Below are 25,760 nucleotides of genomic sequence, written 5' to 3' on the forward strand. Positions count from 1 at the left end.
CAATGAGGCTGGAGAGAAAATGTGGGTCCCTGTCAAATAGGTTTACACGGCTACACCTGATAAACAATGGCATGAAAGAAAGAGGGACTTCACAAAAACATTATTGAGACTCATCTGTGGATAAAAAACATTTGACAACAAAAAAACAACAATAAATAAGAATCAAGGCTATACATCAAGTAAAAAAAAATATATATATATATATATTCAGCAGAGCTGTCCGTGTGCTCTTTAACGTATCTCTGAAAGCCTGTGCATTGATTTTACACCAGAAAATATCATATTGTGGATGATGATAGAATGAAATATACCCAATTCATCTGTTGAAATATGACCTCAATTTCTAGTGGTCTTCAGACAGCCACGGACCTCAGACTGGGTTCATAATGAAAGTTTCAACCAAGTCCTCACCTCTATTAGACCAACAGCTGCAGTCAACCTGCTGATGTTACGCAATGATGTAATTATATCAGTCTAAAGTTCCATTGTAGTGACATCAGTCTTAAGAGCAAACAAATTAATTTGGTCGTGATATTCCATTCAACTCTTCGGGCGATATGGACTCTTCATGGGCTTTATCGATAATAGGAAGTGGACAGCCAAAGAAGTCCATGCCGATATAGCGTGGGTATCCTTCCAGAACCGTCACCTCCACCGGGTCAAACTTCCAATACTGCATCCCACTCAGGAAATTAGCATATCCTGTCAAGAGGACAAAGGGTCAACATTTAGTCCACTGCAGTTCAACAGAATTATCATGGTTTGTACACACACACACACACACACACATTTTCAATGTCAGTGCAACTTTAAATGCATTCAATGTCATCAAAATAAACCCTGATGACTCGGTGGCTCGCGACACCTACAAGGCAAGCAGGTATGAGCTCTGCAAATCCACAAGGGAAGCAAAAAGACAATTCAGTCTCAAACCTGAAGACAACACAGGCTCGAGATGCATGTGGCAAGGACTACAGACTATCACGGACTAAAGGTAAATCCAGCTGTGTGGTGCCCACCAAAGCCTCCGTCCTAGACAAGCTTAACACATTCTATGCTCGGGTCGAGGCATCCAGCAATGCTCCTGCTGCTACGGGCAACCAAGTGCTTTCGCTCTCCGAGGCATGAGGAAAACTCTGACAAGAGTGAATACACACAAAGCAGCCAGCTCGGATGGCATCCCTAGCCGCATCCTCAGTGTGCTGACCAGCTGGTTGGCGTCTTTTCGCACATTATCAACCTGTCCCTGTCCCAGGCTGTAGTTCCCTCCTGCTTCAAGGAGACCACCATCGTCCCAGTACCCAATAAAGTCAAAGTGACGCCCAAGTTACTAATTGCCCCGTCGCACTCACCCTGGTCATCATGAAGTGCTTCGAGGGAGAGGCTGGTCATGGCCCACATCAAGACCAGCATGCCGGGCACACTGGATCCACTTTACATCGCTACTCACACAGCCCTAACACATCTGGACAAGAAGAACACCTATGTGAGAATGCTGTTCATTGACATGCCCCGAACCACATCATTGGGACTGCAGTAGAGTCAGCAGTATTAAATTCCTTGGAATCCACATCACAGAGGACTTGACGTGGACCAACACCACCACTCTTCCCACTGGGGACACACCGGTTGAATCAATGATTTTGTACGTTTCTATATGGAATTTTCAATGCAATTTCAACGTATACATTGGTTTGATGATTATGTTGAAATTAGATTGATGTAGCAACCTTTTAGTCAGTTTAAGTCAATTGTAACGCTTGTCGTCTGGGGAAGGAGAGGAGGACCAAAGCGTGGCATAGTAAGTATCCATATTGATTTATTCAAAAAACAACTGAACACTGGAACAAAATAATAAACGTGAAATATACAAAACCGAAACATTTACCGTGTGGCCTAAACACTCACACGGAAACAAACACCCACAAACCTAAAGTAAAACCCAGGCTACCTAAGTATGATTCTCAATCTGAGACAACTAACGACACCTGCCTCTGATTGAGAACCATACTAGGCCGAACACAAAAACCAACATAGAAAAACAAACATAGACTGCCCACCCCAACTCACGCCCTGTCCATACTAAAACAAAGAATAAAATAACAGAACTATGGTCAGAACGTGACATCAATGTCACTAGACTACTGCAATGCTCTACTTTCCGGCTACCCGGATAATGCACTAAATAAACTTCAGTTAGTGCTAAATACGGCTATTAGAATCCTGACTAGAACCAAAAAATATGATCATATTTCTCCAGTGCTAGCCTCCCTCCCTGATTTCAAGGTTTTACTGCTAACCTACAAAGCATTACATGGGCTTGAGCCTACCAATCCTTACGATTTGGTCCTACCGTACATACCTACACGTACGCTACGGTCACAAGACTCAGGCCTCCTAATTGTCCCTAGAATTTCTAAGCAAACAGCTGGAGGCAGGGCTTTCTCCTATATAGATACATTTTTATGGAATGGTCTGCCTACCCATGTGAGAGACGCAGACTCTGTCTCAGTATTTAAGTCTTCACTGAAGACTCATCTCTTCAGTAGGTCATATGATTGAGTGTAGTCTGGCCCAGGAGTGTGAAGGTGAACGGAAAGCTTTGGAGCAACGAACCGCCCTTGCTGTCTCTGCCTGGCCGGTTCCCCTCTCTCCACTGGGATTCTCTGCCTCTAACCCTATTACATGGGCTGAGTCACTGGCTTACTGTTGCTCTTCCATGCCGTCCCTAGGATGGGTGCGTCACTTGAGTGTGTTGAGTCACTGACGTGATCTTCCTGTCTGGGTTGGCACCCCCCCTTGGGTTGTGCCGTGGAGGAGATCTTTGTGGGCTATACTTGGCCTTGTCTCAGGATGGTAAGTTGGTGGTTGAAGATATCCTTCTAGTGGTGTGGGGGCTGTGCTTCGGCAAAGTGGGTGGGGTTATATCCTGCCTGTTTGGCCCTGTCCAGGGGTATCATCGGATGGGGGCACAATGTCTCCTGACACCTCCTGTCTCAGCCTCCAGTATTTATGCTGCAGTAGTTTATGTGTCGGGGGGCTAGGGTCAGTCTGTTATATCTGGAGTACTTCTCCTGTCTTATCCGGTGTCATGTGTGTATTTAAGTATGCTCTCTCTAATTCTCTCTTTCTCTCTTTTGTTCTTTCTATCTCTCGGAGGACCTGAGCCATAGGACCATGCCTCAGGACTACCTGGCATGATGACTCCTTGCTGTCCCCAGTCCACCTGGCCGTGCTGCTGCTCCAGTTTCAACTGTTCTGCCTGCGGCTATGAAACACTGACCTGTTCACCGGACGTGCTACCTGTCTCAGACCTGCTGTTTTCAACTCTCTAGAGACAGCAGGAGCGGTAGAGATACTCTTAATGATCGGCTATGAAAAGCCAACTGACATTTACTCCTGAGGTGCAGACTTGTTGCACCCTCGACAACTACTGTGATTATTATTATTTGACCATGCTGGTCATTTATGAACATTTGAACATCTTGGCCATGTTCTGTTATAATCTCCACCCGGCACAGCCAGAAGAGGACTGGCCACCCATCATAGCCTGGTTCCTCTCTAGGTTTCTTAGTAGGTTCTGGCCTTTCTAGGGAGTTTTTCCTAGCCACCGTGCTTCTACACCTGCATTGCTTGCTGTTTAGGGTTTTAGGCTGGGTTTCTGTACAGCACTTTGAGATATCAGATGATGTTAGAAGGGCTATATACATTTATTTGATTTGATTTGAAAAAGTGCTCTTCACTGATGAGTCGTAGTTTTGTCTCACCAGGGGTGATGGTCGGATTTGTGTTTATCGTCAAAGGAATGAGCTTTACACCGAGGCCTGAACTCTGGAGCGGGATCAATTTGGAGGTGGAGGGCCCGTCATGGTCTGGGGCGGTGTGTCACAGCATCCTCGGACTGAGCATGTTGTCATTGCAGGTAATCTCAATGCTGTGCGTTACAGGGAAGACATCATCCTCCCTCATGCGGTACCCTTCCTGCAGGCTCATCCTGACGTGACCCTCCAACATGACAGAGCCACCAGCCATACTGCTCATTTTGTGTGTGATTTCCTGCAAGACAGGAATGTCAGTGTTCTGCCATGGCCAGCGAAGAGCCCGGATCTCAATCCCATTGAGCACGTCTGGGACCTTTTTGATCGGAGGGTGAGGGCTAGGGCCATTCCCCCCAGAAATGTCCAGGAACGTGCAGGTGCCTTGGTGGAAGAGTGGGGTAACATCTCACAGCAAGAACTGGCAAATCTGGTGTAGTCCATGAGGAGGAGATGCACTGCAGTACTTAATGCAGCTGGTGGCCACACCAGATACTGACTCTTACTTTTGATTTTGACCCCCCCCCCCCACTTTGTTCAGGGACACATTATTCCACTTCTGTTAGTCACATGTCTGTGGAACTCATTCAGTTTATGTCTTAGTTGTTGAATCTTGTTATGTTCATACAAATATTTACACATGTTAAGTTTGCAGAAAAAACATTATTAACTTATCTTTTCTTCTTACAGTAATGGAAGTACGACTCTCACCATATTGGTCCTGGAAGGCAGCGTCGATGTCCATGGGGATGCCCCCCCAGTCCTGCATGCTGCGTGGGTGGGCTGTCTCCACCCGGTTCTCCAGGGGGCTGAAGCGCCAGTAGGTTCCCGACTTGAAGAGGTAAGTCTTCTGGGCCTTGTCTTCGCCCCACATGAGGGCTGCCTGGATGTCCGACACGTGGAGGCCCAGCCGACTCAATGAGTCCGGCCCTGTGATCTTCCTCTCTGCGTCAAACACCCAGTAACTGTCACCTGTTAATGATGTCACACACAGGGGGCACAAATGAGAACACACCAAACATTGCCCATGTCTTTTAAGAAACAGATTTAGGAACCGATTAGTCCACTCCCAATTGTAAGGTCAACTTTTTGTGGGATGGAATAATATCTGACCCTGTATCAGTTTGTAGGGGCAACTTTTGTGCTAAGCAGATGGTGGGTCACATGAACCAGGCTGAAACCTTCACCTGGTGAATGGACCTACTGCTGTGTTACATCTCCCTCCCTACTGCTGCTTTTTGTAGGAGCTACGGACCTAATTTACCCATGCAAACATTGTCTGAGCCCTTCTGCATATTTCCCCCCTGGTGATCTGCTGTCCAATACTTTCCTTTTAGAAGTTTGACTAAACTTTCATACAAATGACTCTCAAAGTGCACACTTTCAGTTCTACTCAGAACTGCTACCAACGTGCCAGAGTCTGGTATAGCTAAACTCCCGACTCTGGACCATACCACCTGGCAAAGGGGCAAGTCTCACCTTGGGCCTCTCCGGTCTGTGCCCTTCTTTTCATTACCATATTTGCTACAAGCGGTCCTGTCATAAAATACTATCTCCTTTCAAAATATATATATATAACTGCAAGCAGCCTTGTTTCAAACCCAATGGCAGTTCAGTGCCACCATTAGGACAACTTGGACTTATTGCCCTTGGACGAGCTACTTCTGTACTCCTTACCATGCCTTAAAAGCTTAAAAGCAGCTTAAAAGCAACCGCTACCAACAGAGCAGTGGCATCCATAGACATAGACCTACTCGAATGGGTGAAGACCCCCAGAGCATGGCAGTTATTCTGTATTTATGGTGGAACCCACCTTGGAAGAACCAGCTGTTTCCAGTCTTGTCTTCGTAGGCCGCATCGATGCTGTTGGGGATCCCCCTCCAGTGGCGTGTTGCTAGCGCCGGGTACCCCGCCTGCAGTCGGCCGTCGCGGATACGCCACACATAGCAGGACTTGAAGAAGAACAACTCACCTCTGATCATGGACACTGCATCAAAGTTAGTCCTGCAGGGGTCCGGCTGTGGCCAAGTCATGGCGAGAGAGACCCACAGTGAGCACAGGTTGTCATGCAAAAGCAATATTGGAAGGCAAGACACTTTCTTGAATCTTAACTTTGTGTGTAGATCATTGACAATAAAAAATTAAAAAATTTAAATTTATCCCACTTTGTAACACAACAAAATGTGGTAAAAGTCAAGGGGTGTGAATACTTTCTGAAGGCACTGTATATGCTCCCAACAATGGATGTGATCACTAATAAGTTGAACTTCTATTCATGTTTTTTCCTCACCACAGTGGTTTCGATCTCATTGGTCTCTGTGATGACAGGCGTGGCTTTCCGCGGTGGGCCATACAGGTATTGGATGCCCTGCTTGTCATCGTCACTCAGCTCCAAAGGGTATGAGAAGCTGTAGAAGGGGGACATGACGGCTCTGTCGACCAGGGAGTGCTGGAGGCCAAGAACATGGCCAAACTCATGGGCCGCCACCTGCAAGAGGTCCGTACCTGAGGGACCACCATGGGACATAGGACAAGGGACAGTGACTGTGAGACAGAGGGCTTTAACCAAACTTTCCTCAGCAAGATTTAGGCAGTAACTTTACAGTATCTTTGGCAATGTTTATTCAGTATCTTCCCGTATAAACTACTACAGATGTAGGATCCTAATTTGATCAATTTTGCAACGGAAAGAAGATAATCCTGCAGCAACAAGAAATTTTAATTATTATTTGACCTTTATTTAACTAGGCAAGTCAGTTAAGAACAAATTCTTATTTTCAATGACGGCCTAGGAGCAGTGGGTTAACTGCCTGTTCAGGGGCAGAACGACAGATTTTTACCTTGTCAGCTCGGTGGTTTGAACTTGCAACCTTCCGGTTACTAGTCCAACGCTCTAAACACTATGGACTTTTTTGTAGGGGTTGTCATAATGTAAAATCAAGTCAAATATTTCTAAGTGGAAATTACAACGTTCAGAAGCCTTTTTAAACCTCAAATAAACTACATGTTTTAAATGTCCTGCATTGCAGGAAATGTATCCTGGAACAGGGTGATCAAAATAAGATCCTACATCTGTAAATCGCTTATTTATGCTATTCACTCACCCATGCTGTTGCCCACAGTCCAACTCTCGTCATAGTCAAAGTGGATGTCGCCTGCCCGGTGGGTTCTGGGAAAAAAGGCATGAGCCAGAATGCCTCCAGGACCATCAAAGGGCAGGTTGTCACCATGCCAGTACCTACATAACAAACAGAGGCACAAGGCAAGGTGATTTGTTTAAGACAAAGTTCACCTCATGACCACTTCAAAAGTCATAACATCACTTTAGGGGCTCCGTACAAATCTGATTCACGTGTTTGTTATTAAGTTTGTACTGTACGTACCAGGGATGTATCCATTTTGAGATGAATTAAGATTCACTGGAAGTGGAAATTGACACTGACTATTTGCTGGGTTCTCGGCTCAGATATTCAAGTAGGCTCCATTGGACCTTTTGTACAGTAACTGATCAAAGTAATGCTGTCATCGCAGTCCGTATTTAAAATAGATTCAATTTAGAATGTGTCCCTGGCCTACACACAATACCTCATAATGCCAAAGTAGAATTATGTTTTTAGAAATGTTTATAAATGAAAATCTCAGATGTCTTGAGTCAATAAGTCAACCTCTTTATTATGGCAAGCCTAAATAGGAATAAAAATGTGCTTTACAAGTCACATATGTTTCATGGACTCACTTAATAGTAGTGTATAACATGATTTTTAAAAGACTACCCCACATATACAATTATCTGTAAGGTCCCTCAGTTGAGCAAGTTAATTTCAAACACAGATTCAAACACCAGGGACGTTTTCCTATGTCTCGCAAAGAAGGGCACCGATTGGTAGATGGGTAAAAATAAAAAAGACGACATTGAATATTCCTTTAAGCATGGTGAAATTATTAATTACACTTTAGATGGTGTATCAATACACCCAGTCACTACAAAGATACAGGCGTCCTTCCTAACTCAGTTGCCGGAGAGGAAGGAAACCGCTCAGGGATTTCACCATGAGGCCAATGGTGACTTTAAAACAGTTACAGAGTTTACTGGCTGTGATAGGAGAAAACTGAGGATGGATCAACAACATTGTAGTTACTCCACAATACTAACCTAAAAGAGTGAAAAGAAGGAAGACTGTACAGAATAAAATTATTCCAAAACATGCATCCTGTTTCCATTAAGGCACTAAAGTAAAACTGTATAAAACTAATCCAACACAACATATCACTGAGTCCCACTCTTCATATTTTTAAGCATGGTGGTGGCTGCATCTTGTGATGGGTATGCCTGTCATCGGCAAGGACTATGGAGTTTTTGGGGTTAAATAAATGGAATAAAGCTAAGCACAGGCAAAATCCTAGAGGAAAACCTGGTTCAGTCGGACACTGGGAGACAAAATCACCTTCAGCAGAACAATAACCTAAAACACAAGTTGCTTACCAAGATGACATTGAGAGGCCTAGTTATAGTTTTGCCTTAATTAAATCAGATTGAAAATCTATGGCAAAACTTGAGAATGGCTGTCGAGCAATGATCAACAACAAGCTTGACAGGGAACAAAGGATTTTTAAAAGACTAATGTACAAATATTGTAAAATTCAGGTGTGTCAAGATCTTATAGAAAAAAAAACAGAAAGAGTCACAGCTGTAATATGATTCTAACATGTATTGACTCAGGGGTTTGAATAATTACAGTTGATTTGGAAAGTATTCAAACCCCTTCACTTGGAAGTTACAGCCTTATTCTAAAAAAACAAACACACAATACACCATAATGACAAAGCACAAACAGGTTATAGAAATGTGCGCAAATTTATTACAAATAAAAAACTGAACTATAACATTCACATAAGTATTCAGACCCTTTACTCAGTACTTTGTTGAAGCACCTTTGGCAGGGATTACAGCCTCAGGTCTTCTTGAGTGTGATGCTAGAAGCTTGGCACACCTGTATTTGGGGAGTTTCTCCCATTCTTCTCTTCAGATGCTCTCAAGCTCAGTCAGGTTGGATCGGGGAGCGTTGCTGCAGGTCTCTCCAGTAATGTTCGATCAGGTTCAAGTCCGGGCTCTGGCTGGGCCACTCAAGGACATTCAGAGACTTGTCCTGAAGCCACTCGTGCGTTGTCTTGGCTGTGTGATTAGGGTCGTTGTCCTGTTGGAATGTGAACCTTCGGCCCAGAGGTCCTAAGCGCTCTGGAGCAGGTTTTCATCAAGGATCTCTCTGTACTTTGCTCCGTTCGTCTTTCCCTCAATCCTGACTAATCTCCCAGTGCCTGCCACTGAAAAACATCCCCACAGCATGATGCTGCCACCACCATGCTTTACCGTAGGGATGGTATTGGTCAGCTTATGAGCAGTGAGGGTTTCCTCCAGACGTGATGCTTGGCAAACTTCAAGCGGGCTGTCATTGTGCCTTGAGGAGTGGCTTCCGTCTGGCCACTCTACTATAAAGGCCTGATTAGTGGAGTACTGCAGAGATGGGTGTCCTTCTCGAAGTTTCTCCCATCTCCACAGATGAGCTCTGTCAGAGTGACTATCGTGCTCTTGGTCACCTCCCTAACCAGCTCTAGGAAGAGTCTTGATGGTTCCAAACTTTTTCCATTTAAGAATGATGTAGGCCACTGTGTTCTTGGGGACCTTCAATGCTGCAGATATTTTTTGGTACTCTTCCCAGATCTGTGCCTCGACACAATCCTGTCTCGGAGCTCTACGGACAATTCCGTCAACCTCATGGCTTGGTTTTTGCTCTGACAAGCACCCTTGTCTTCAACTGGGGGACTTTATATAGACAGGTGTGTGCCTTTCCAAATCATGTCCAATCAATTGAATTTACCACAGGTGGATTCCAATCAAGTTGTAGAAACATCTCAAGGATGATCAATGGAAACAGGATGCACTTGAGCTGAATTTCGAGTCTCATAGCAAAGCGTCTGAATACTTATGTAAATAAGGTATTTCTGTTTTGTATTTTTAATTCATTTGCAAAAATGTTGAAAAACCTGTTTCCTTTTTGTCATTATGGAGTATTATGTGTAGATGGGTGTGAAAAAATATATATTTAAACCATTTAGCCTTTTGACAACAAACTGTGGAATAAGTGAAGTGGCATGAATACTCTGAAGGCACTGTAGGTCTGATGTGTAGGTGGATCCTGTAAAACTACAGTCATTTAAGACAAGGGAATATAATTCTATCGTGCTCGTGCCAGATCAAAACATCAGATGAGGGTGGAAAAAGTTTGCCCTGAGGACGTTCATTCACATAAACCGCAGCAAACATGTCCTGCTTTGTAAAATTCAAGTGCAGGTTCAAGAGAGTGTGTGTGTGGGGGGGGGATCCACCCTGAAGCATGGCTTACAGACCTAGGATGTTAATTAGAGCCAGTTTGCTACAGCAGGAAAATAATCCTGCCACAGCAAGATATGTGAATTTATATGTGGACTATAATTAATGGACATTTTGAAGTTGAAATGACAAGCCACTGCTCCAAAACCACCATAAAAAAAGACTACGGTTTGCAACTGCACATGGGGACCAAGATCGTACTATTTGGAGAAATGTCCTCTTGTCTGATGAAACAAAAAGAGAACTGTTTGGCCATAATGACCATCATTATGTTTGGAGTAAAAAGGGGGATGCATCAAAGCCGAAGAAGACCATCCCAACCATTAAACACAGGGGTGGCAGCATCATGTGGGGGTGCTTTGCTGCATTAGGGACTGGTGCACTTCACAAAATAGATGGCATCACGAGGGAGGAAATTGTGGATATATTGAAGCAACATCTCAAGACATCAGTCAGGAAGTTAAAGTTTGGGTCTTCCAAATGCACATTGACCCCAATCATACTTCTAAAGTTGTGGGATAATGGCTTAATGACAACAAAGTCAAGGTATTGGAGTGGCCATCACAAAGCCCTGACCTCAATCCTATAGAAAATTTGTGGGCAGAACTGAAAAAGCGTGTGCGAGCAAGGAGGCCTGACTCAGTTACACCAGCGCTGTCAGGAGGAAATAGCTCAAATTCACCCAATTTATTGTGGGAAGCTTGTGGAAGGCTACCCGGAACATTTGACCAAAGTTAAACAATTTCAAGGCAATGCTACCAAATACTAATTGAGTGAAATGTAAGCTTCTGACCCACTGGGAATGTGACGAAAAGCAATGAAAGCTGACATAAATAATTCACACACATGGTGTCACACACACATGGACTCATGTAGTAACCCAAAAAGTGTTAAACAAATCAAAATATATTTTATATTTGAGATTCTTCAAAGTAGCCAACTTTTGCCTTGATGACAGCTTTGCACACTTGACATTCTCTCAACCATCTTCATGAGGTAGTCACCTGGAATGCATTTCAATGAATAGGTGTGCCTTGGTAAAAGTATATTTCAGTATTAATACATTTGAGCCAATCAGTAGTGTTGTGACAAGGTAGGGGTGGTATACAGAAGATAGCCCTATTTGGAAAAAATAACTCATACAGCTCAGATATGACAAGAACAGCTCAAATAACCAAAGACAAACGACAGTCCATCATTACTGTAAGACCTGAAGGTCAGTCAATCCGGAAAATGTCAAGAACTTGCAGTCGCAAAAACCATCAAGCACTAGGATGAAACTGGCTCTCATGAGCCAGGAAATGAAGACCCAAAGATAGCCCTGCTACAGAGGATAAGTTCATTAGAGTTACCAGCCTCAGAAATTGCAGCCCAAATAAATGCTTCACAGAGTTCAAGTAACAGACACATCTCAACATCAACTGTCCAGAGGAGACTGTGATCGAATTGCTGCAAAGACACCACTATGTGTGAGTTGAAAAATAGTTGATCTTGATCTCAAGCCTAGCAATTGGGATGCCTCAGGTTCTCATAGTGTTAGCAGTTACAAGTTGTTTTTGCCTCTAACCACAATGCCCAAAATGCCCAAATACAAACTTAGAACATCTATCATCTAGTATGATTATTACCTGGTGAAGTCGATGATGATGTCAGCTCTCCCACTGCTGACCTCGGTGAACTTCAGGGGCGTGACGTCACTCCACACAAGCAGCGCCTCCTGTAGGATTCGACGCACTTTCTCCTTACTCAGTTGCCAAGGGAAGCGCATAATCCTGCGACACACACACACACACTTGTGTCAGGGACCACCGGTGTGATTGGCATCTTTGTGTTCTACCCATAATCCTCTTTTGCAGGGGGCATTTCTCTGGTTGCTTTATGGGCACGAGGTGACCCTGGCCTCGGCCCGGGATAATCTGGCTGTTGTGAGAGAGGCTGCAGTAAAGTGGGCGCAAAGCCCAGTCTGATGCTGCCCAGCTTGACTGTTGGGTTGGAGCTGACAAAGGAATCTGATATCATATGTTGCTGAATGGGATCTATGGATTAGCTCAACTGTCTGCACAATGGCAGATCAACTGACACCATGATGGCATGGTTCGTATACAGCAACATGAACAAAGACTATGAGATAGAGGTGCTTGCATACTGACCCAACTAACCAACCAACACTCTTTATTCAGAATCATGTATTCAGATTCATACTTGTTATTCAAGGCATAGGTCATGTGCCGTACATAGCAACATAACTTCACTTGTTCACAGTTGATGTGGATTAGCAGAGAAGGCTAAAGGGAGAGTTGACGGTGGTTGTTGGTGCTTCCAAACACTAAGACCTGCATTATTATGTCAGGCTTTGACAGACAGAAAGGGCAGCACTTGTTTTAAATGGAGGGCATTTAAACAACCGTGACATGTTTTGTCTCAATCTCCATCTCGTGCCATTATCCACCACCTCTTCCGTTACCCCTCTGCCCTGCAGACATTTTCTCTTCTACCTCCCTTGATACCAGCCTTGGCGGCTATCACTTTCATTCTTCATTTTAGATTTCATGGGGTAGTTGTGTGGGTAGTTGGGTGCGTTAGAGAAATTGATTGTGTCTCATTGTGTTTAGGCCCTACATGCATGCCCAGACAGGAGAGGCCAGGTTGTGCTGTCACTCTATAACCCCACTCTACCTAAATAAAAACTCCCTAACCCTCCGAGGGCGATGCATGCCGGGGCGCGATTCCACCTACGGCACCTGACGCCTGGAGCAGACTCGCATTAAAGTGGAACTGATAGCGTTTTAACAACATGAAATCTTATTAAATTCATATACACCTTCAGAAAGAATATGCCACCTTTAAAAAAAGATATGACAATCAAGCACTTAGATATGGTCATTTTCACATGAATGTATGACGCTTTGGGGAATGACGTACAGTACCCGTCAAAAGTTTGGACAAACATGCTCATTCAAGGGTTTTTCTTTATTTGGACTATTTTCTACAATGTAGAATAATAGTGAAGACATCAAAACTATGAAATAACACACAAAATCATGTAGTAAACAAAAAAGTGTTCAACAAATCAAAATATATGTTATATTTTAGATTCTACAAAGTAGCCCCCCTTTGCCTTGATGACAGCTTTGCACACTCTTGGCATTCGCTCAACCAGCTTCACTTGGAATGCTTTTCCAACCGTCTTGAAGTAGTTCCCACATATGCTGAGCACTTGTTGGCTGCTTTTCCTCCACTCTGTGGTCCAACTCATCCCAAACCATCTCAACTGGGTTGACGTCGGGTGATTGCCAGGTCATCGGATGCAGCATGCCATCACACTCCTTCTTGGTCAGATAGCCTTTACACAGCCTGGAAGTGTTGGGTCGTTGTCCTGTTGTAAAACAAATGATAGTCCCACTAAGCGCAAACCAGATGGGATGGCGTATCGCTGCAGAATGCTGTGGTAGCCTTGCTCGTTAAGTGTGCCTTGAATTCTAAATAAATAACCAATTGTCACCAGCAAAGTACCCCCACGCCATCACACCTCCTCCTCCGTGCTTCACGGTGGGAACCTCACATGCGGAGATCATCCATTCACCTACTCTGCGTCTCACATCGACATGGCAGTTGGAACCAAAAATCTCGAATTTGGACTCATCAGATCAAAGGACAGAATTCCACCAATCTAATGTCCATTGCTCGTGTTTTCTTGGCCCAACAAAGTCTCTGTCATTACGCACACCTGGTCCCTATTCCCATTTGATTAGTAATTGTATAATGTGTCCTTTGTTCACCATTGTCCTGTTGATTATTGCTCCAATGTCCATTGGTCGTGTGAGTACCTGTGCTATATTGTTTTAGCTTTCGTGCCACGTATATTGTGCAGATTACAGGTCTCGTCCCGTGTGATAATCATTGTGCAATTGTGTATTTATTCGAGGTACTCCTCGCTCTTTTGTTTGGGTTTCTCCCGTGTTTTGTATACGTGTTTGTTTGGTCTTCTTCCACGTGCCTTTACACAGCAAGCTGTCATTTGGGAAATAAAAAACCCTATTATGCATTCCTGTGCCTGTCTCCCGATCCCTTCATACCAGCGTGACATTATTGGTGTCCTTTAGTAGTGGTTTCTTTGTAGCAATATCGACCATGAAGGCCTGATTCACGCAGTCTTCTCTGTTGATGTTGATCTGTGTCTGTTGCATGAACTCTGTGAAGCATTTATTTGGACTGAAATTTCTGAGGCAGTTAACTCTAATGAACTTATCCTCTGTGGTAACTCGGACTTCCTTTCCTGTTGCAGTCCTCATGAGAGCCAGTTTCATCAAAGGGCTTGATGGTTTTTGCGATTGCACTTTAAGAAACTTTCAAAGTTCTTGACATTTTCCCGATTGACTGACCTTCATGTTTTACAGTAATGATGGACTGTTGTTTCTCTTTTCTTATTTGAGCTGTTCTTGTCATAATGGACTTGATCTTTAACCAAATATGGGTGGTATACAGAACACAACTGACTGGCTCAAATGCATTTAGAAGGAAAGAAATTCCACAAATTAACTTTTAACAAGGCACACCTATTAATTCAAATGCATTCCAGGTGATTACCTCATGAAGCTGGCTGAGAGAATACCAAGAGTGTGCATGTTATTTCATAGTTGTAATGTCTTCTCTATTATTCTACATAGTAAAAATAAAGTAAAACCCTGGAATGAGTAGGTGTGTCCAAACTTTTGACTGGTACTGTGTATTAAGACATTTGTGAAAATTCTATAGCAATATAGAGTGGCAAGATGGCCGTGGGTTTGGACAATTAATAGACACTGCCATAAATAAAACATGTGCCATAGCCAATCAGAGCTACATTAGGCCTATATGCAAATAAGCTATTTGCCACACGGGCCTGCACTTTGAACTGCAGTTTGTGTTTTCAGTCAGTAGCAAATGACAGCTGTATATTTAGCCACTGAAAAACGATATGAGGGGGACAAGTCGTTCACTTACCCACTCCTCCAATGACATGACATCCTCATAGTAGATAGCTAATGTTAGGCTCTGTGTTTTTAGCTTGCTAAATAAATAATGAATGCTGCATTGATGTATGGTGCACTCAAAATGTATTGTAGTTGAGTAGCCAGCCTAGGCTACTGCTGAAATAGGTGTGCATTGGTGTGCATGGTGTTTTGTTGAAGATTTAGTTTCTTGGTAATTCATTGTCAGTGCTTGCTGGGACTTGTATTGACATTCCCAGCCTTAGTAACAGTCGTCCATTTATTCAAAATATTGAGTCATTGAAACTGAAACAGTGCATTCCAAATGGGTGGAGGTAGCAAACAATGTACCAGGCCAGCTTTGATTTACAACCTGCAATATTTTTGGGACTACCAAGAAATGTATTGTTGAATTGGTTGGTTTTGGTTTTGTAGCATAAACTGGGAATTTGATATTTTGACTGATATGATTATTGTGTTTTTCATATCTGCAAAGTAATTAAAACACTGTCAGTTCCACTTTAAAGTTGTGCTCTGGAGAGACTACTATGGAACAGTCAATGTGTTGCTAATGCTACAGTCCGTTATTATTACAACAAAGTCAACACAGAGAAGACAGCAGAAACACTGGCCTGGTAATGACCCCCCCTGCAGTCAGTCGCTCGACTTGTTCCTCACCACAGCCAGCCACTGGAACCAGACAGAGGGGCAAAAGTTGCAGGTCCCGCTCTGTGATGTTGTGTGTCTCCTGAGGTGAAAATGTGATGAGCCAGCAGAGTGCAGTACACACCCTTACTGTGCTGTAAATCATTTCTTTCTTGAAAAGAAAGGAGGCCACCCAGCTGTGTGTGCAGAAATGATTGTGTGTGTGAAGGGCACGGGAGGTTCTGTGCCTGTTGACAATCAGCAAAATGAAGCTATATTTAGGGATACTTAGTAAGTGGTTACCTCAAAGAGAATATGAGTAATGACTAATGAGGCAATATTTTGGTGTTTGGCGAAGGGTGGTTGATTATACTCAGCATTTTTACGTTTGATCAATACATATGCCATGTTTTACATGAACATGAGCTCTCTATCTTCTATTCTACACCATTATTTCTCTCTTCTATGTTTTTACATCGTCTAGATTTTTTCTCAAGAGTGACACTTACTGTAAAATTGAGTTCCGCAACAACAAAGACTTATTCTTCTTGGCTCTGCTCTGATAACACTCTCCTGGAAGTAACTATTAGCTTGACCTTTCCACTCTCCAGCCCCCTCCCTGCTGAGCTGTATGCGCAGATGTTGGGAAATATTTGGGCTGCTCTGCTGTAACATGCTTGAGTGCTCTGACTCTTGTAAATGGCTGTGGTTTTTCAGGTCACGACTGCCAGACTCCTAATGACGGAGTAGGAGGGTGGCCAATGTCTGGCTAGGCCTGTCTTTTAACTGTAATGGAAGAGCCGAGGCAGTCAAAACACAAGGAAGAGACCAAATGACCCTGAGGGCACAGGGTTCATCGTGTCAATCAAAAGATGCTTCAAAGGCAAAGAAACACCAAACTAAATTGAAGTTGTGCCTCCTAATTTTCTGTTACGTTTGGTTTGAAATTACATCATAAACATAAACACAGCTAAACACTGAATACACATAGACTGGGCGCCCTCTCCTTTGAGGTCCTTTGTAGCTCAGTTAGTAGAGCATGATGCTTGTAACTAGAGGTCGACCGATTATGATTTTTCAACACTGATACCGATACTGATTATTGGAGGACCAAAAAAGCCGATAATCGGACGATTTTTTTAGATGTATTTGTAATAATGACAATTACAACAATACTGAATGAACACTTATTTTAACTTAATATAATACATCAATAAAATCAATTTAGCCTCAAGTAAATAATGAAACATGTTCAATTTGATTTAAATAATGCAAAAACAAAGTGTTGGAGAAGAAAGTAAAAGTGCAATATGTGCTATGTAAGAAAGCTAACGTTTCAGTTCCTTGCTCAGAACATGAGAACATATGAAAGCTGGTGGTTCCTTTAAACATGAGTCTTCAATATTCCCAGGTAAGAAATTTTAGGGTGTAGTTATTATAGGAATTCTAGGACTATTTCCCTCTATACCATTTGTATTTCATTAACCTTTGACTATTGGATGTTCTTATAGGCACTTTAGTATTGCCAGTGTAACATTATAGCTTCTGTCCCTCTCCTCCCTGGGCTCGAACCAGAACACAATGACAACAGCCACCATCGAAGCAGCGTTACCCATGCAGAGCAAGGGGAACAACTACTAGAAGGCTCAGAGCGAGTGATGTTTGAAACACTATTAGCGTGCGCTAACTAGCTAGCCATTTCTCACACAACGAAGCCACTGACAAAATGCTGTTTGAATGAATGTTTACGCGCCTGCTTCTGCCTACTACCACTCAGTCAGATACTTAGATACTTGTATGCTTGTATGCTCAGTCAGATTATATGCAACGCAGGACACGCTAGATAATATCTAGTAATATCATCAACCATGTGCAGTTAACTAGTGATTATGATTGATTGTTTTTTTTGTAAGATAAGTTTAATGCTAGCTAGCAATTTACCTTGGCTTACTGCACTCCTTGTGGAGTGCAACGAGAGAGAGGCAGAACGTTATTGCGTTTTACTAGTTAACTGTAAGGTTGCAAGATTGGATCCCCCGAGCTGACAAGGTGAAAATCTGTCGTTCTGCCCCTGAACAAGGCAGTTAACCCACCGTTCCTAGGCCGTCATTGAAAATAAGAATGTGTTCTTACATTTTAAAAATCGGCAAATCAGCGCCCAAAAATACAGATTTCCGATTGTTATGAAAACCTAATTAATCGGCCATTCTGATTAATCGGTCGACCTCTACTTGTAACGCAAGGGTAGTGAGTTTGATTCCCGGACCACCCAAACGTAAAATGTACGCATGCATGACTAAGTAGGTTTGGATAAAGGTGTCTGCTAAATTGCATATGTGACCGACTGCCTTGATTCAGTCTTATGTAGCAACATTTGAAATTGTGTTTTTTTACATAGGATAAAAGCAGAGACACAGAGCTACAAAGTGGTATATCATACACTGCATTTGAGGAACAATGGAAAAGTAATTCTGCTTTGAAAGTTGATAAACTTGTAACCTCACTTTTGAGAAAATGGCCTTGTTTTGGTACCTACTGGAGAGCTTTTCTTTGTCTACACCCATTCATCATCGTTCACACCCTCTTAAGCTTTAGCCCCCATCCAAACTCTGACCACTCTACTCGCCCTAGCGGAGCTGGTTAGACATGTTATCAGAGCGTTTGTTCCTAACTGTGCTGCTGGCAACAATTTATTTACACTTTTTTGCTGACGTTTACTGACACCGGCCATATTCAATGTTTGTTGAGCGTCCATAAATTCATTAGTTATTCTGTGCTCTGGCACACTCAGTCGAAAATCGGAGTAGATGGCCAGACTTAATTGACAAACTCACCCGAAATGATTACTTGCATAGTGACATGTAGCTAGCTAAATAATGAACGATAATCCCAACACATGACGTTACTACCCTGCATGAATCTGCAGGTAGCTAACCAACCAAATTCAATGTTAGCTAGCTAACATTAGGCTATAACTAGCCAAGCAAATGGCTCTGAGATACGAATAATAAGATCATACAAGTACCGTTAGCTAGCGAGCCAGCCAGCTAACGTTAGCTAGCTAACAGTACACTCAAAATTAGAAACGCATAATATCTTAAAATATAGCTAGCTAGACTATCTTACCCGTATACATCATAGATGGATCCGTCTCCTGTCACGGATGCCATGGTTGCCCTTAGTTTGAAGACTTAATCTGGAGACAGGTTTTTTTTCCAGAAAGTGGAGAGCAGCACTTCTGCAGTTTTACTACGCAATACATTTTTTTTAAAGCTGCGTTAGACAGGATTACCTACACATGACCAGCTCAAATAGACAGAAGCATGCGATATGGCACCAATCCAAACTCATCTCTCGGCATGTCTCAGCCAATCATGGCTAATCTGTGGTTTAACCAACTAGGCTCGTAATTTAACAATTGTATTCGTATTTACAGATGGCATACAAGTTTGTTATTAAGGCACATGAATGTTCACATGTTCGAAAATACATTTCTGTCCCCCCCAAAAAAATTATAACCTTTTTTTAATGTTCAAACGGCTCTCCTGTGAAGTAGTGACCCGCGACATAGTCTAGTTTCCTGAAACGGGTTACATGTATACTATTGATGTCTACAGCAGAGCTTAAGACAGCAGTTGCAAGTCTACAACAAAGTCAGTTATCCATCACTGAAATGTCTTTCGTTTTGGATTACAGGCCCAGTGCAGTAAAACAAATATTTTCCTGTGATTTATATACAGTGCATTCAGAAAGTATTTATAACCCTTCACTTTTTCCACATTTTGTTACGTTAGAGCCTTATTCTGAAATTGATTAAATAGTTTTTTTCCCCCTCATCAATCTATACCCCATAATGTCAATGCAAAAAACGTTTTTTAGCGATTTTTGCAAATTTATATACGTAAATATATTTCCTTTTTTTATATAAGTATTCAGACCCTTTACTCAGTACTTTGAAGCTCTTTTGGCCGTTACAGCCTCGAGACGCTACAAACCTGGCACACCTGTATTTGGGGAGTTTATCCCATTCTTCTCTGCAGATCCTCTCAAGTTCTGTCAGGTTAGATGGGGAGTGTTGCTGCACAGCTATTTTCAGGTCTCTCTAGAGATGTTCGATCGGGTTCAAGTCTGGGATCTGCCTGGGCCACTCAAGGACATTCAGAGACTTGTCCCAAAGCCACCTCTGAGTTGTCTTGGCTGTGTGCTTAGGGTCGTTGTCCTGTTGGAAAGTGAACCTTCACCTCAGTCTGAGGTCCTGGAGCAGGTTTTCATCAAGGATCTCTCTGTACGTTGCTCATCTTTCCCTTGATCCTGACCTGTCTCCCAGTCCCTATTGCTGAAAAACATCCTCACAGCATGATGTTGCCACCACCATGCTTCACCGTAGGGATGGTATTGGCCAGGTGATGAGCGGTGCCTGGTTTCCTCCAGATGTGACGCTTGTCATTCAGGCCAGAGAATCTTGCTTCTCATGGTCTGAGAGTCCTTTAGGTGCCTTTTGGCAAACTCCAAGTGCATTGTCATGTGACTTTTACTGAGGAGTGGCTTCTGTCTAGACACTACCATAAAGGTCTGATTGGTGGAGTGATGCAGATATGGCTGTCTTTCTGGAAGGTTCTCCCATCTCCACAGAGGAACTCTGGAGCTCTGTCAGAGTGACCATCGGGTTGTTGGTCACCTCCTTGACCCTTCTCTGCCGATTGCTCAGTTTGGCCTGGTGGACAACTCTAGAAAGTGTCTTGGTGGTTCCCAACTCCAACCATTTAAGAATGATGGAGGCCACTGTGTTCTTGGGGACCTTCAACGCTGCGGATAAATGTGGAAGATGTGAAGGGGTCTGAATAATTTCCCAATGCACTGTATATTTCCACACTATGAGGTTGGAATAATACTGTGCAATTGTGAAAATTATGATTTCAGCTTGTTTTGGCCTTTGGAGTTTCAAACCTCTGCCAATAACAGCTAGTTTTCCCCTCCTCACTCTGAGTGCTCCCAGACAGTCCTAGCAATATTCTTGTCTTGCTTGAAAAATTGCCCTTTGCTAAGAAGCTATTTTTGTTTCTTATTGACCATTTTAATTGAAAATAATCACTGACTTACTGAATTGTCACCCAGAAATTATTTGCTATTGAGATAAAATGGCTGCATTGGACCATAAAATGTAAAGGCTCCTCCCTCCTCACAGTAGCTGTAACCTGGGTGATCTCACCCAAATAATGACTGTTTTTGAGCATACAAAAGAAGTTAGGATGGGGACCAGCATGATACATATTTCCCCATCACCCACCTTTCATTCAGAAGAAAATACCCCCCTGTAGCGGCCATTGTCAGCCAGTGTAATGTAGGAGTGAACCAGTCTATCTTGATAGGGATTGCCTTTCTATCTCTGTGCATGCTGGCTAAACTACTAAGACATCAGTGACATATTGAGTGTGCCCGCCACGTATAAAAGTTCCCCAGAAAGCTTCCCCAAAATAGTATACCCCATTGAAAAAGAAATGTATGAGTGTGTCTAGACTCTAGAGCGACCAAAGAAGACCCTTACTTGTAGGTGAGGTCAGTTTTGTCCCAGCGCCCCCCAAAGAGAACGAATCGCTTCTGACGCTGCTTTCCTCCAAAGGATTCCCCCTTCCGCATGTGGTAGTCCAAGACACCACCTTGCTTCTGAGTAGGATAGTCTGGAACGCCACAGCGAGGCCGGTTCCAGACCAACTCTGTTCCATTCCCTGGAAGCACAGTCTCTGGATAGACACTTCCTGACGGGCGCGATCGTTCCTTCAGCATGTCCTGAGTATGGCTAAACCTGCCCCTCTTCTTCAGGCCATAGTTGTGGGTCTTCTGAGGCCATCCCTGTGAACAGAGGTATATGCAACTAAGTACCGTTTGAAGAAAGTAAATGAGGCTGTTGTTTAGACAAAATTGCATGTATTTGTATTTATTCCTGGGATCCAGCTAAATTAAGGCAGTTTATACCATTTAAAAAACATTACAAGGCATTCACATATTTCACAACACAGTTTGTGCCACTACCACATATCTACATGCATGTGTCTGTGCCTATGTTTGTGTTGCTTCACAGTCCCCACTGTTCCATAAAGTGTATTTTTATCTGGATTTTAAATCTAATTGTACTGCTTGCAACAGTTACTTGATATGGAATAGAGTTCCATGTAGTTATGGCTCTATGTAGTGCTGTGCGCCTCCCATAGTCTGTTCTGGACTTGGGGGCTGTGAAGAGACTTCTGGTGGCATGTCTTGTGGGGTTTGTATGGGTGTCTGAGCTGTGTGCCAGTAGTTCAAACAGACAGCTCGGTGTATTCAACATGTCAATACCTCTCCCAAATACAAGTAGTGATGAAGTCAATCTCTGCTCCACTTTGAGCCAGGAGAGATTGACATGCATATTATTAATATTAGCTCTCTGTGTACATCCAAGGGCCAGCCTTGCTGCCCTGTTCTGAGACAATTGCAATTTTCCTAAGACCCTTTTTTGGGGCACCTGACCACACTACTGAACAGTAGTCCAGTTGCAACAAAACTAGAGTCTGTAGGACCTGCCTTTTTGATAGTGCTGTTAAACCTCTCTGGGATAGACAGGACAGTCGAGTCCCACTTGGCCAATTGCCAGGGAAAATGCAGAGCGCCAAATTCAAATAAAATACTATAAAATTCTAACTTTCATTAAATCACACATCTAAGATACCAACACTCGTTGTGAATCCAGCCAACGTAAGATTTCAAAAAGGCTTTTCGGCGAAACATAAGAAGCTATTATCTGATGATAGCACAACAGTAAACAAAGAGAGAGTAGCATATTTCAACCCTGCAGGGGCGAAGCAAAACGCAGAAATAAAACATAAATCATGCCTTACCTTTGACGAGCTTCTTTTGTTGGCACTCCAATATGTCCCATAAACATCACAAATGGTCCTTTTGTTCAATTAATTCCATCGATATATATCCAAAATGTCAATTTATTTGGTGTGTTTGATCCAGAAAAACACAGCTTCCAATTTGCGCAACGTCACTACAAAATATCTCAAAAGTTACCTGTAAACTTTGCCAAAACATTTCAAACTACTTTTGCAATACAACTTTAGGTATTTTTAAACGTTAATAATCGATCAAATTGTAGACGGGACAATCTGTGTTCAATACAGGAAGACAACAAACTCTACTTTTCTAGTCATGCGCCTTCTCAAAAAGTACACTTCAAATGACACAAATTCAAGATGGCCGTACTTCTTCATTACACAAAGGAATAACCTCAACCAATTTCCAAAGACTGGTGACATCCAGTGGAAGCGGTAGGAACTGCAAACAAGTGCCTTAGAAATCTAGTTTCCCAATGACATATCATTGAATAGACAGTGACTTCAAAAACAAAATAAATCTGAATGGTTAGTCCTTGGGGTTTTGCCTGCTACATAAGTTCTGTTATACTCACAGACATGATTCAAACAGTTTTAGAAACGTCAGAGTATTTTCTATCCAAATCTACTAATAATATGCATATCTTATATTCTTGGCATGAGTGGCAGGAAGTTGAAATTGGGCACACTATTTATCCAAAAGTGAAAATGCTGCCCCCTATCTCAAAGAGGAAGGTAGCGCAGCGCTTTGTAATGGGCAGACATCTCCCCATCTTAGCTACTGTTATATCAATACGTTTTGACCATGACAGTTTACAATCCAGGGTTACTCCAAGCAGTTTAGTCACGTCAACTTGCTCATTTTCCACATGATTTATTACAAGATTTAGGGTTAAGTGAGGAAGGCTATTGCTTCAAATCCTATTATAACAATTGGATGACTTTGGGTGTTCCAGTAAGCAACAATTTGTTGCCTTCATTAGCCTACATTATTCCAATATTTCTGTCATTCAGTGATATTTACTCCCATAGCAAATCATTATGGATCCATCCAGATGTGGTTAACCTCTTGGCGCACAGATCCCTTTAGCGGGATCCTTTTCGTCAACATCCGGTGAATTGCAGAGCGCCAAATTCAAATTAAATTACTAAAAATATAACATTTTCGTGAAATCACAGGTGCAATATACCAAAACACAGCGTAATTTATTGTTAATGTCAGATTTCAAAAAGGCTTTACAATGAAAGCAAACCATGCGATTATGTGAGGACAGCTCTCAGCAGACAAAACATTACAAACAGCTAGCAGCAAAGTAGATTGGTCACGAAAGTCAGAAAAGCAATAAGATTAATCGCTTACCTTTGATGATCTTCGTATGTTTGCATTCACGAGACTCCCAGTTACACAATAAATGTTTGTTTTGTTCGATAAAGATTATCTTGGCTTGAATTGTAAAACCCTATGTAAGTATCTCTTATTTCTTAAAGTGCCTTAAGCTTTAAGGTTCGGAATCTCCCTAATAAATCTGTTGAAATGTGGAGATCTCTTACCTCTGAAAAATTATGGCATAAGAATGTAGACTTGTTGCCAAGTGCCAAGCTCCAGTAAAGCTCCTCTTAAGCTTAAATTATCTGCACAAGCATCTACATGTTCAGATATCATGTCATGTCTTGTCATATTATGTCTTGTTCCTGTTCTTTCTCTTCACTCTGTCTCCCTCTGCTGGTCGTATTAGGCTACCTTCTCTTTCTCTCCTCCTCCAGCTGTTCCTCATCTCCTCTAACTACCTCGTTCACCCTTTTCCCACCTGTTCCCTTTTTTCCCTCTGATTAGGTCTCTATTTCTCTCTCTGTTCCTGCTTCTTTCCTTGTCAGATTCTCGTTTGAGTTTCTCATGCCAGAACCAAACTATCGTCTTGTTTGCTTCACCCTTGTCCCATCCTGTTGGAATCTGCCTGTTCTTCTGATGCTACGTGTGATCAGGTACCTCTGTCCGCTACGACCCGCGCCTACCCAGAGAGACCAGCAGTCTGTCGCCGCAACCCAGCTATTCTCCTCTGCTGCTAAGAAGGGGACTCTTTAGTAAATATCAGAAGGACTTTCTGTTTCATTTGTCGCCCTCTCTGAGCGTTGTCTATTTTGCCATTTTCTACATTAAAGGACTCTGTTTTTGTTAAATCGCTTTTGGGTCCTCACTCAAGTGCACAACAGAAGAATCTGACCAAGAATGGACCCAGCGATTTCGGATCCTTTCCACTCAGCCGTCGAGATCCAGGGAGCGATGCTAGGCAGACACGAGCAGGAATTGTCTGTTGCTCGACATGCCGTTGAGACCCTGACCGCCCAAGTCTCCGACCTCACAAGACAGGTTCACCATCTCCGCCTCGATCCACCGGCCACTTCCAGGGCTTCCGAATCTCCGGAGCCCAGAATCAAAAACCCGCCGTGTTACTCTGGGGAGGCCACTGAATGCCGCTCGTTCCTCACCCAGTGTGATATTGTGTTTTCTCTCCAGCCCAACACTTACTCCAGGAGCACAGCTCGTATCGCCTACGTCATATCTCTCCTTACTGGACGGGCTCGTGAGTGGGGCACGGCTATCTGGGAGATGAGGGCTGAGTGTACTAACCAGTATCAGGACTTTAAGGAGGAGATGATACGGGTTTTTGATCGTTCTGTTTTTGGGGAGGAAGCTTCCAGGGTCCTGGCTTCCCTATGTCAAGGTAATCGATCCATAACAGATTACTCTATTGAGTTTCGCACTCTTGCTGCCTCCAGTGACTGGAACGAGCCAGCTTTGCTCGCTCGTTTTCTGGAGGGTCTCCGCGCTGAGGTAAAGGATGAGATTCTCTCCCGGGAGGTTCCCTCCAGCGTGGATTCCTTGATTGAACTCGCTATTCGCATAGAGCGACGGGTTGATCTTCGTCACCGAGTTCGGGGAAAGGAGCTCGCGTTCTCCGTTGCCCCCCTCTCCGCATCACTACCATCTTCCTCCGCCGGCTCGGGTGCTGATCCTATGCAGCTGGGGGGTATCCGCATCTCGACTAAGGAGAGAGAACGGAGAATCACC

The 25,760-nt window shown here is 43.2% G+C and overlaps 1 protein-coding gene across 1 annotated transcript; it reads right to left on the reverse strand.

Moving 5' to 3' along the window:
- Positions 1-217: 217 nt before the first annotated feature.
- Positions 218-25,729, reverse strand: LOC109873542 (stromelysin-3-like). The gene is made up of 8 exons (XM_031808715.1): positions 25,643-25,729; positions 21,364-21,668; positions 11,832-11,975; positions 6,920-7,053; positions 6,106-6,320; positions 5,629-5,833; positions 4,527-4,787; positions 218-702 (listed from the first exon to the last, which is right to left on the reverse strand). Exons 1-8 carry the CDS (start codon positions 25,727-25,729, stop codon positions 518-520), a joined length of 1,536 nt encoding a protein of 511 aa, XP_031664575.1. The 3' UTR covers positions 218-517.
- Between the last annotated feature and the right edge of the window lie 31 nt (positions 25,730-25,760).

This window comes from Oncorhynchus kisutch, linkage group LG29, assembly GCF_002021735.2.
Source record: "Oncorhynchus kisutch isolate 150728-3 linkage group LG29, Okis_V2, whole genome shotgun sequence".
Classification (NCBI taxonomy): Eukaryota; Metazoa; Chordata; class Actinopteri; order Salmoniformes; family Salmonidae; genus Oncorhynchus; species Oncorhynchus kisutch.

What these genes read in the sequence shown, in the direction of transcription:
- LOC109873542 (XM_031808715.1), bottom strand. Translation starts at nt 25,729, where the DNA reads ATGCGGATACCCCCCAGCTGCATAGGATCAGCACCCGAGCCGGCGGAG. An exon ending in GACTGTGGGCAACAGCATGG is followed by an intron (nt 6,321 to 6,919) that starts GTGAGTGAATAG and finishes GTGGTCCCTCAG; the next exon opens with GTACGGACCTCTTGCAGGTG. An exon ending in TGCCTTCCAGGACCAATATG is followed by an intron (nt 703 to 4,526) that starts GTGAGAGTCGTA and finishes TCCTCTTGACAG; the next exon opens with GATATGCTAATTTCCTGAGT.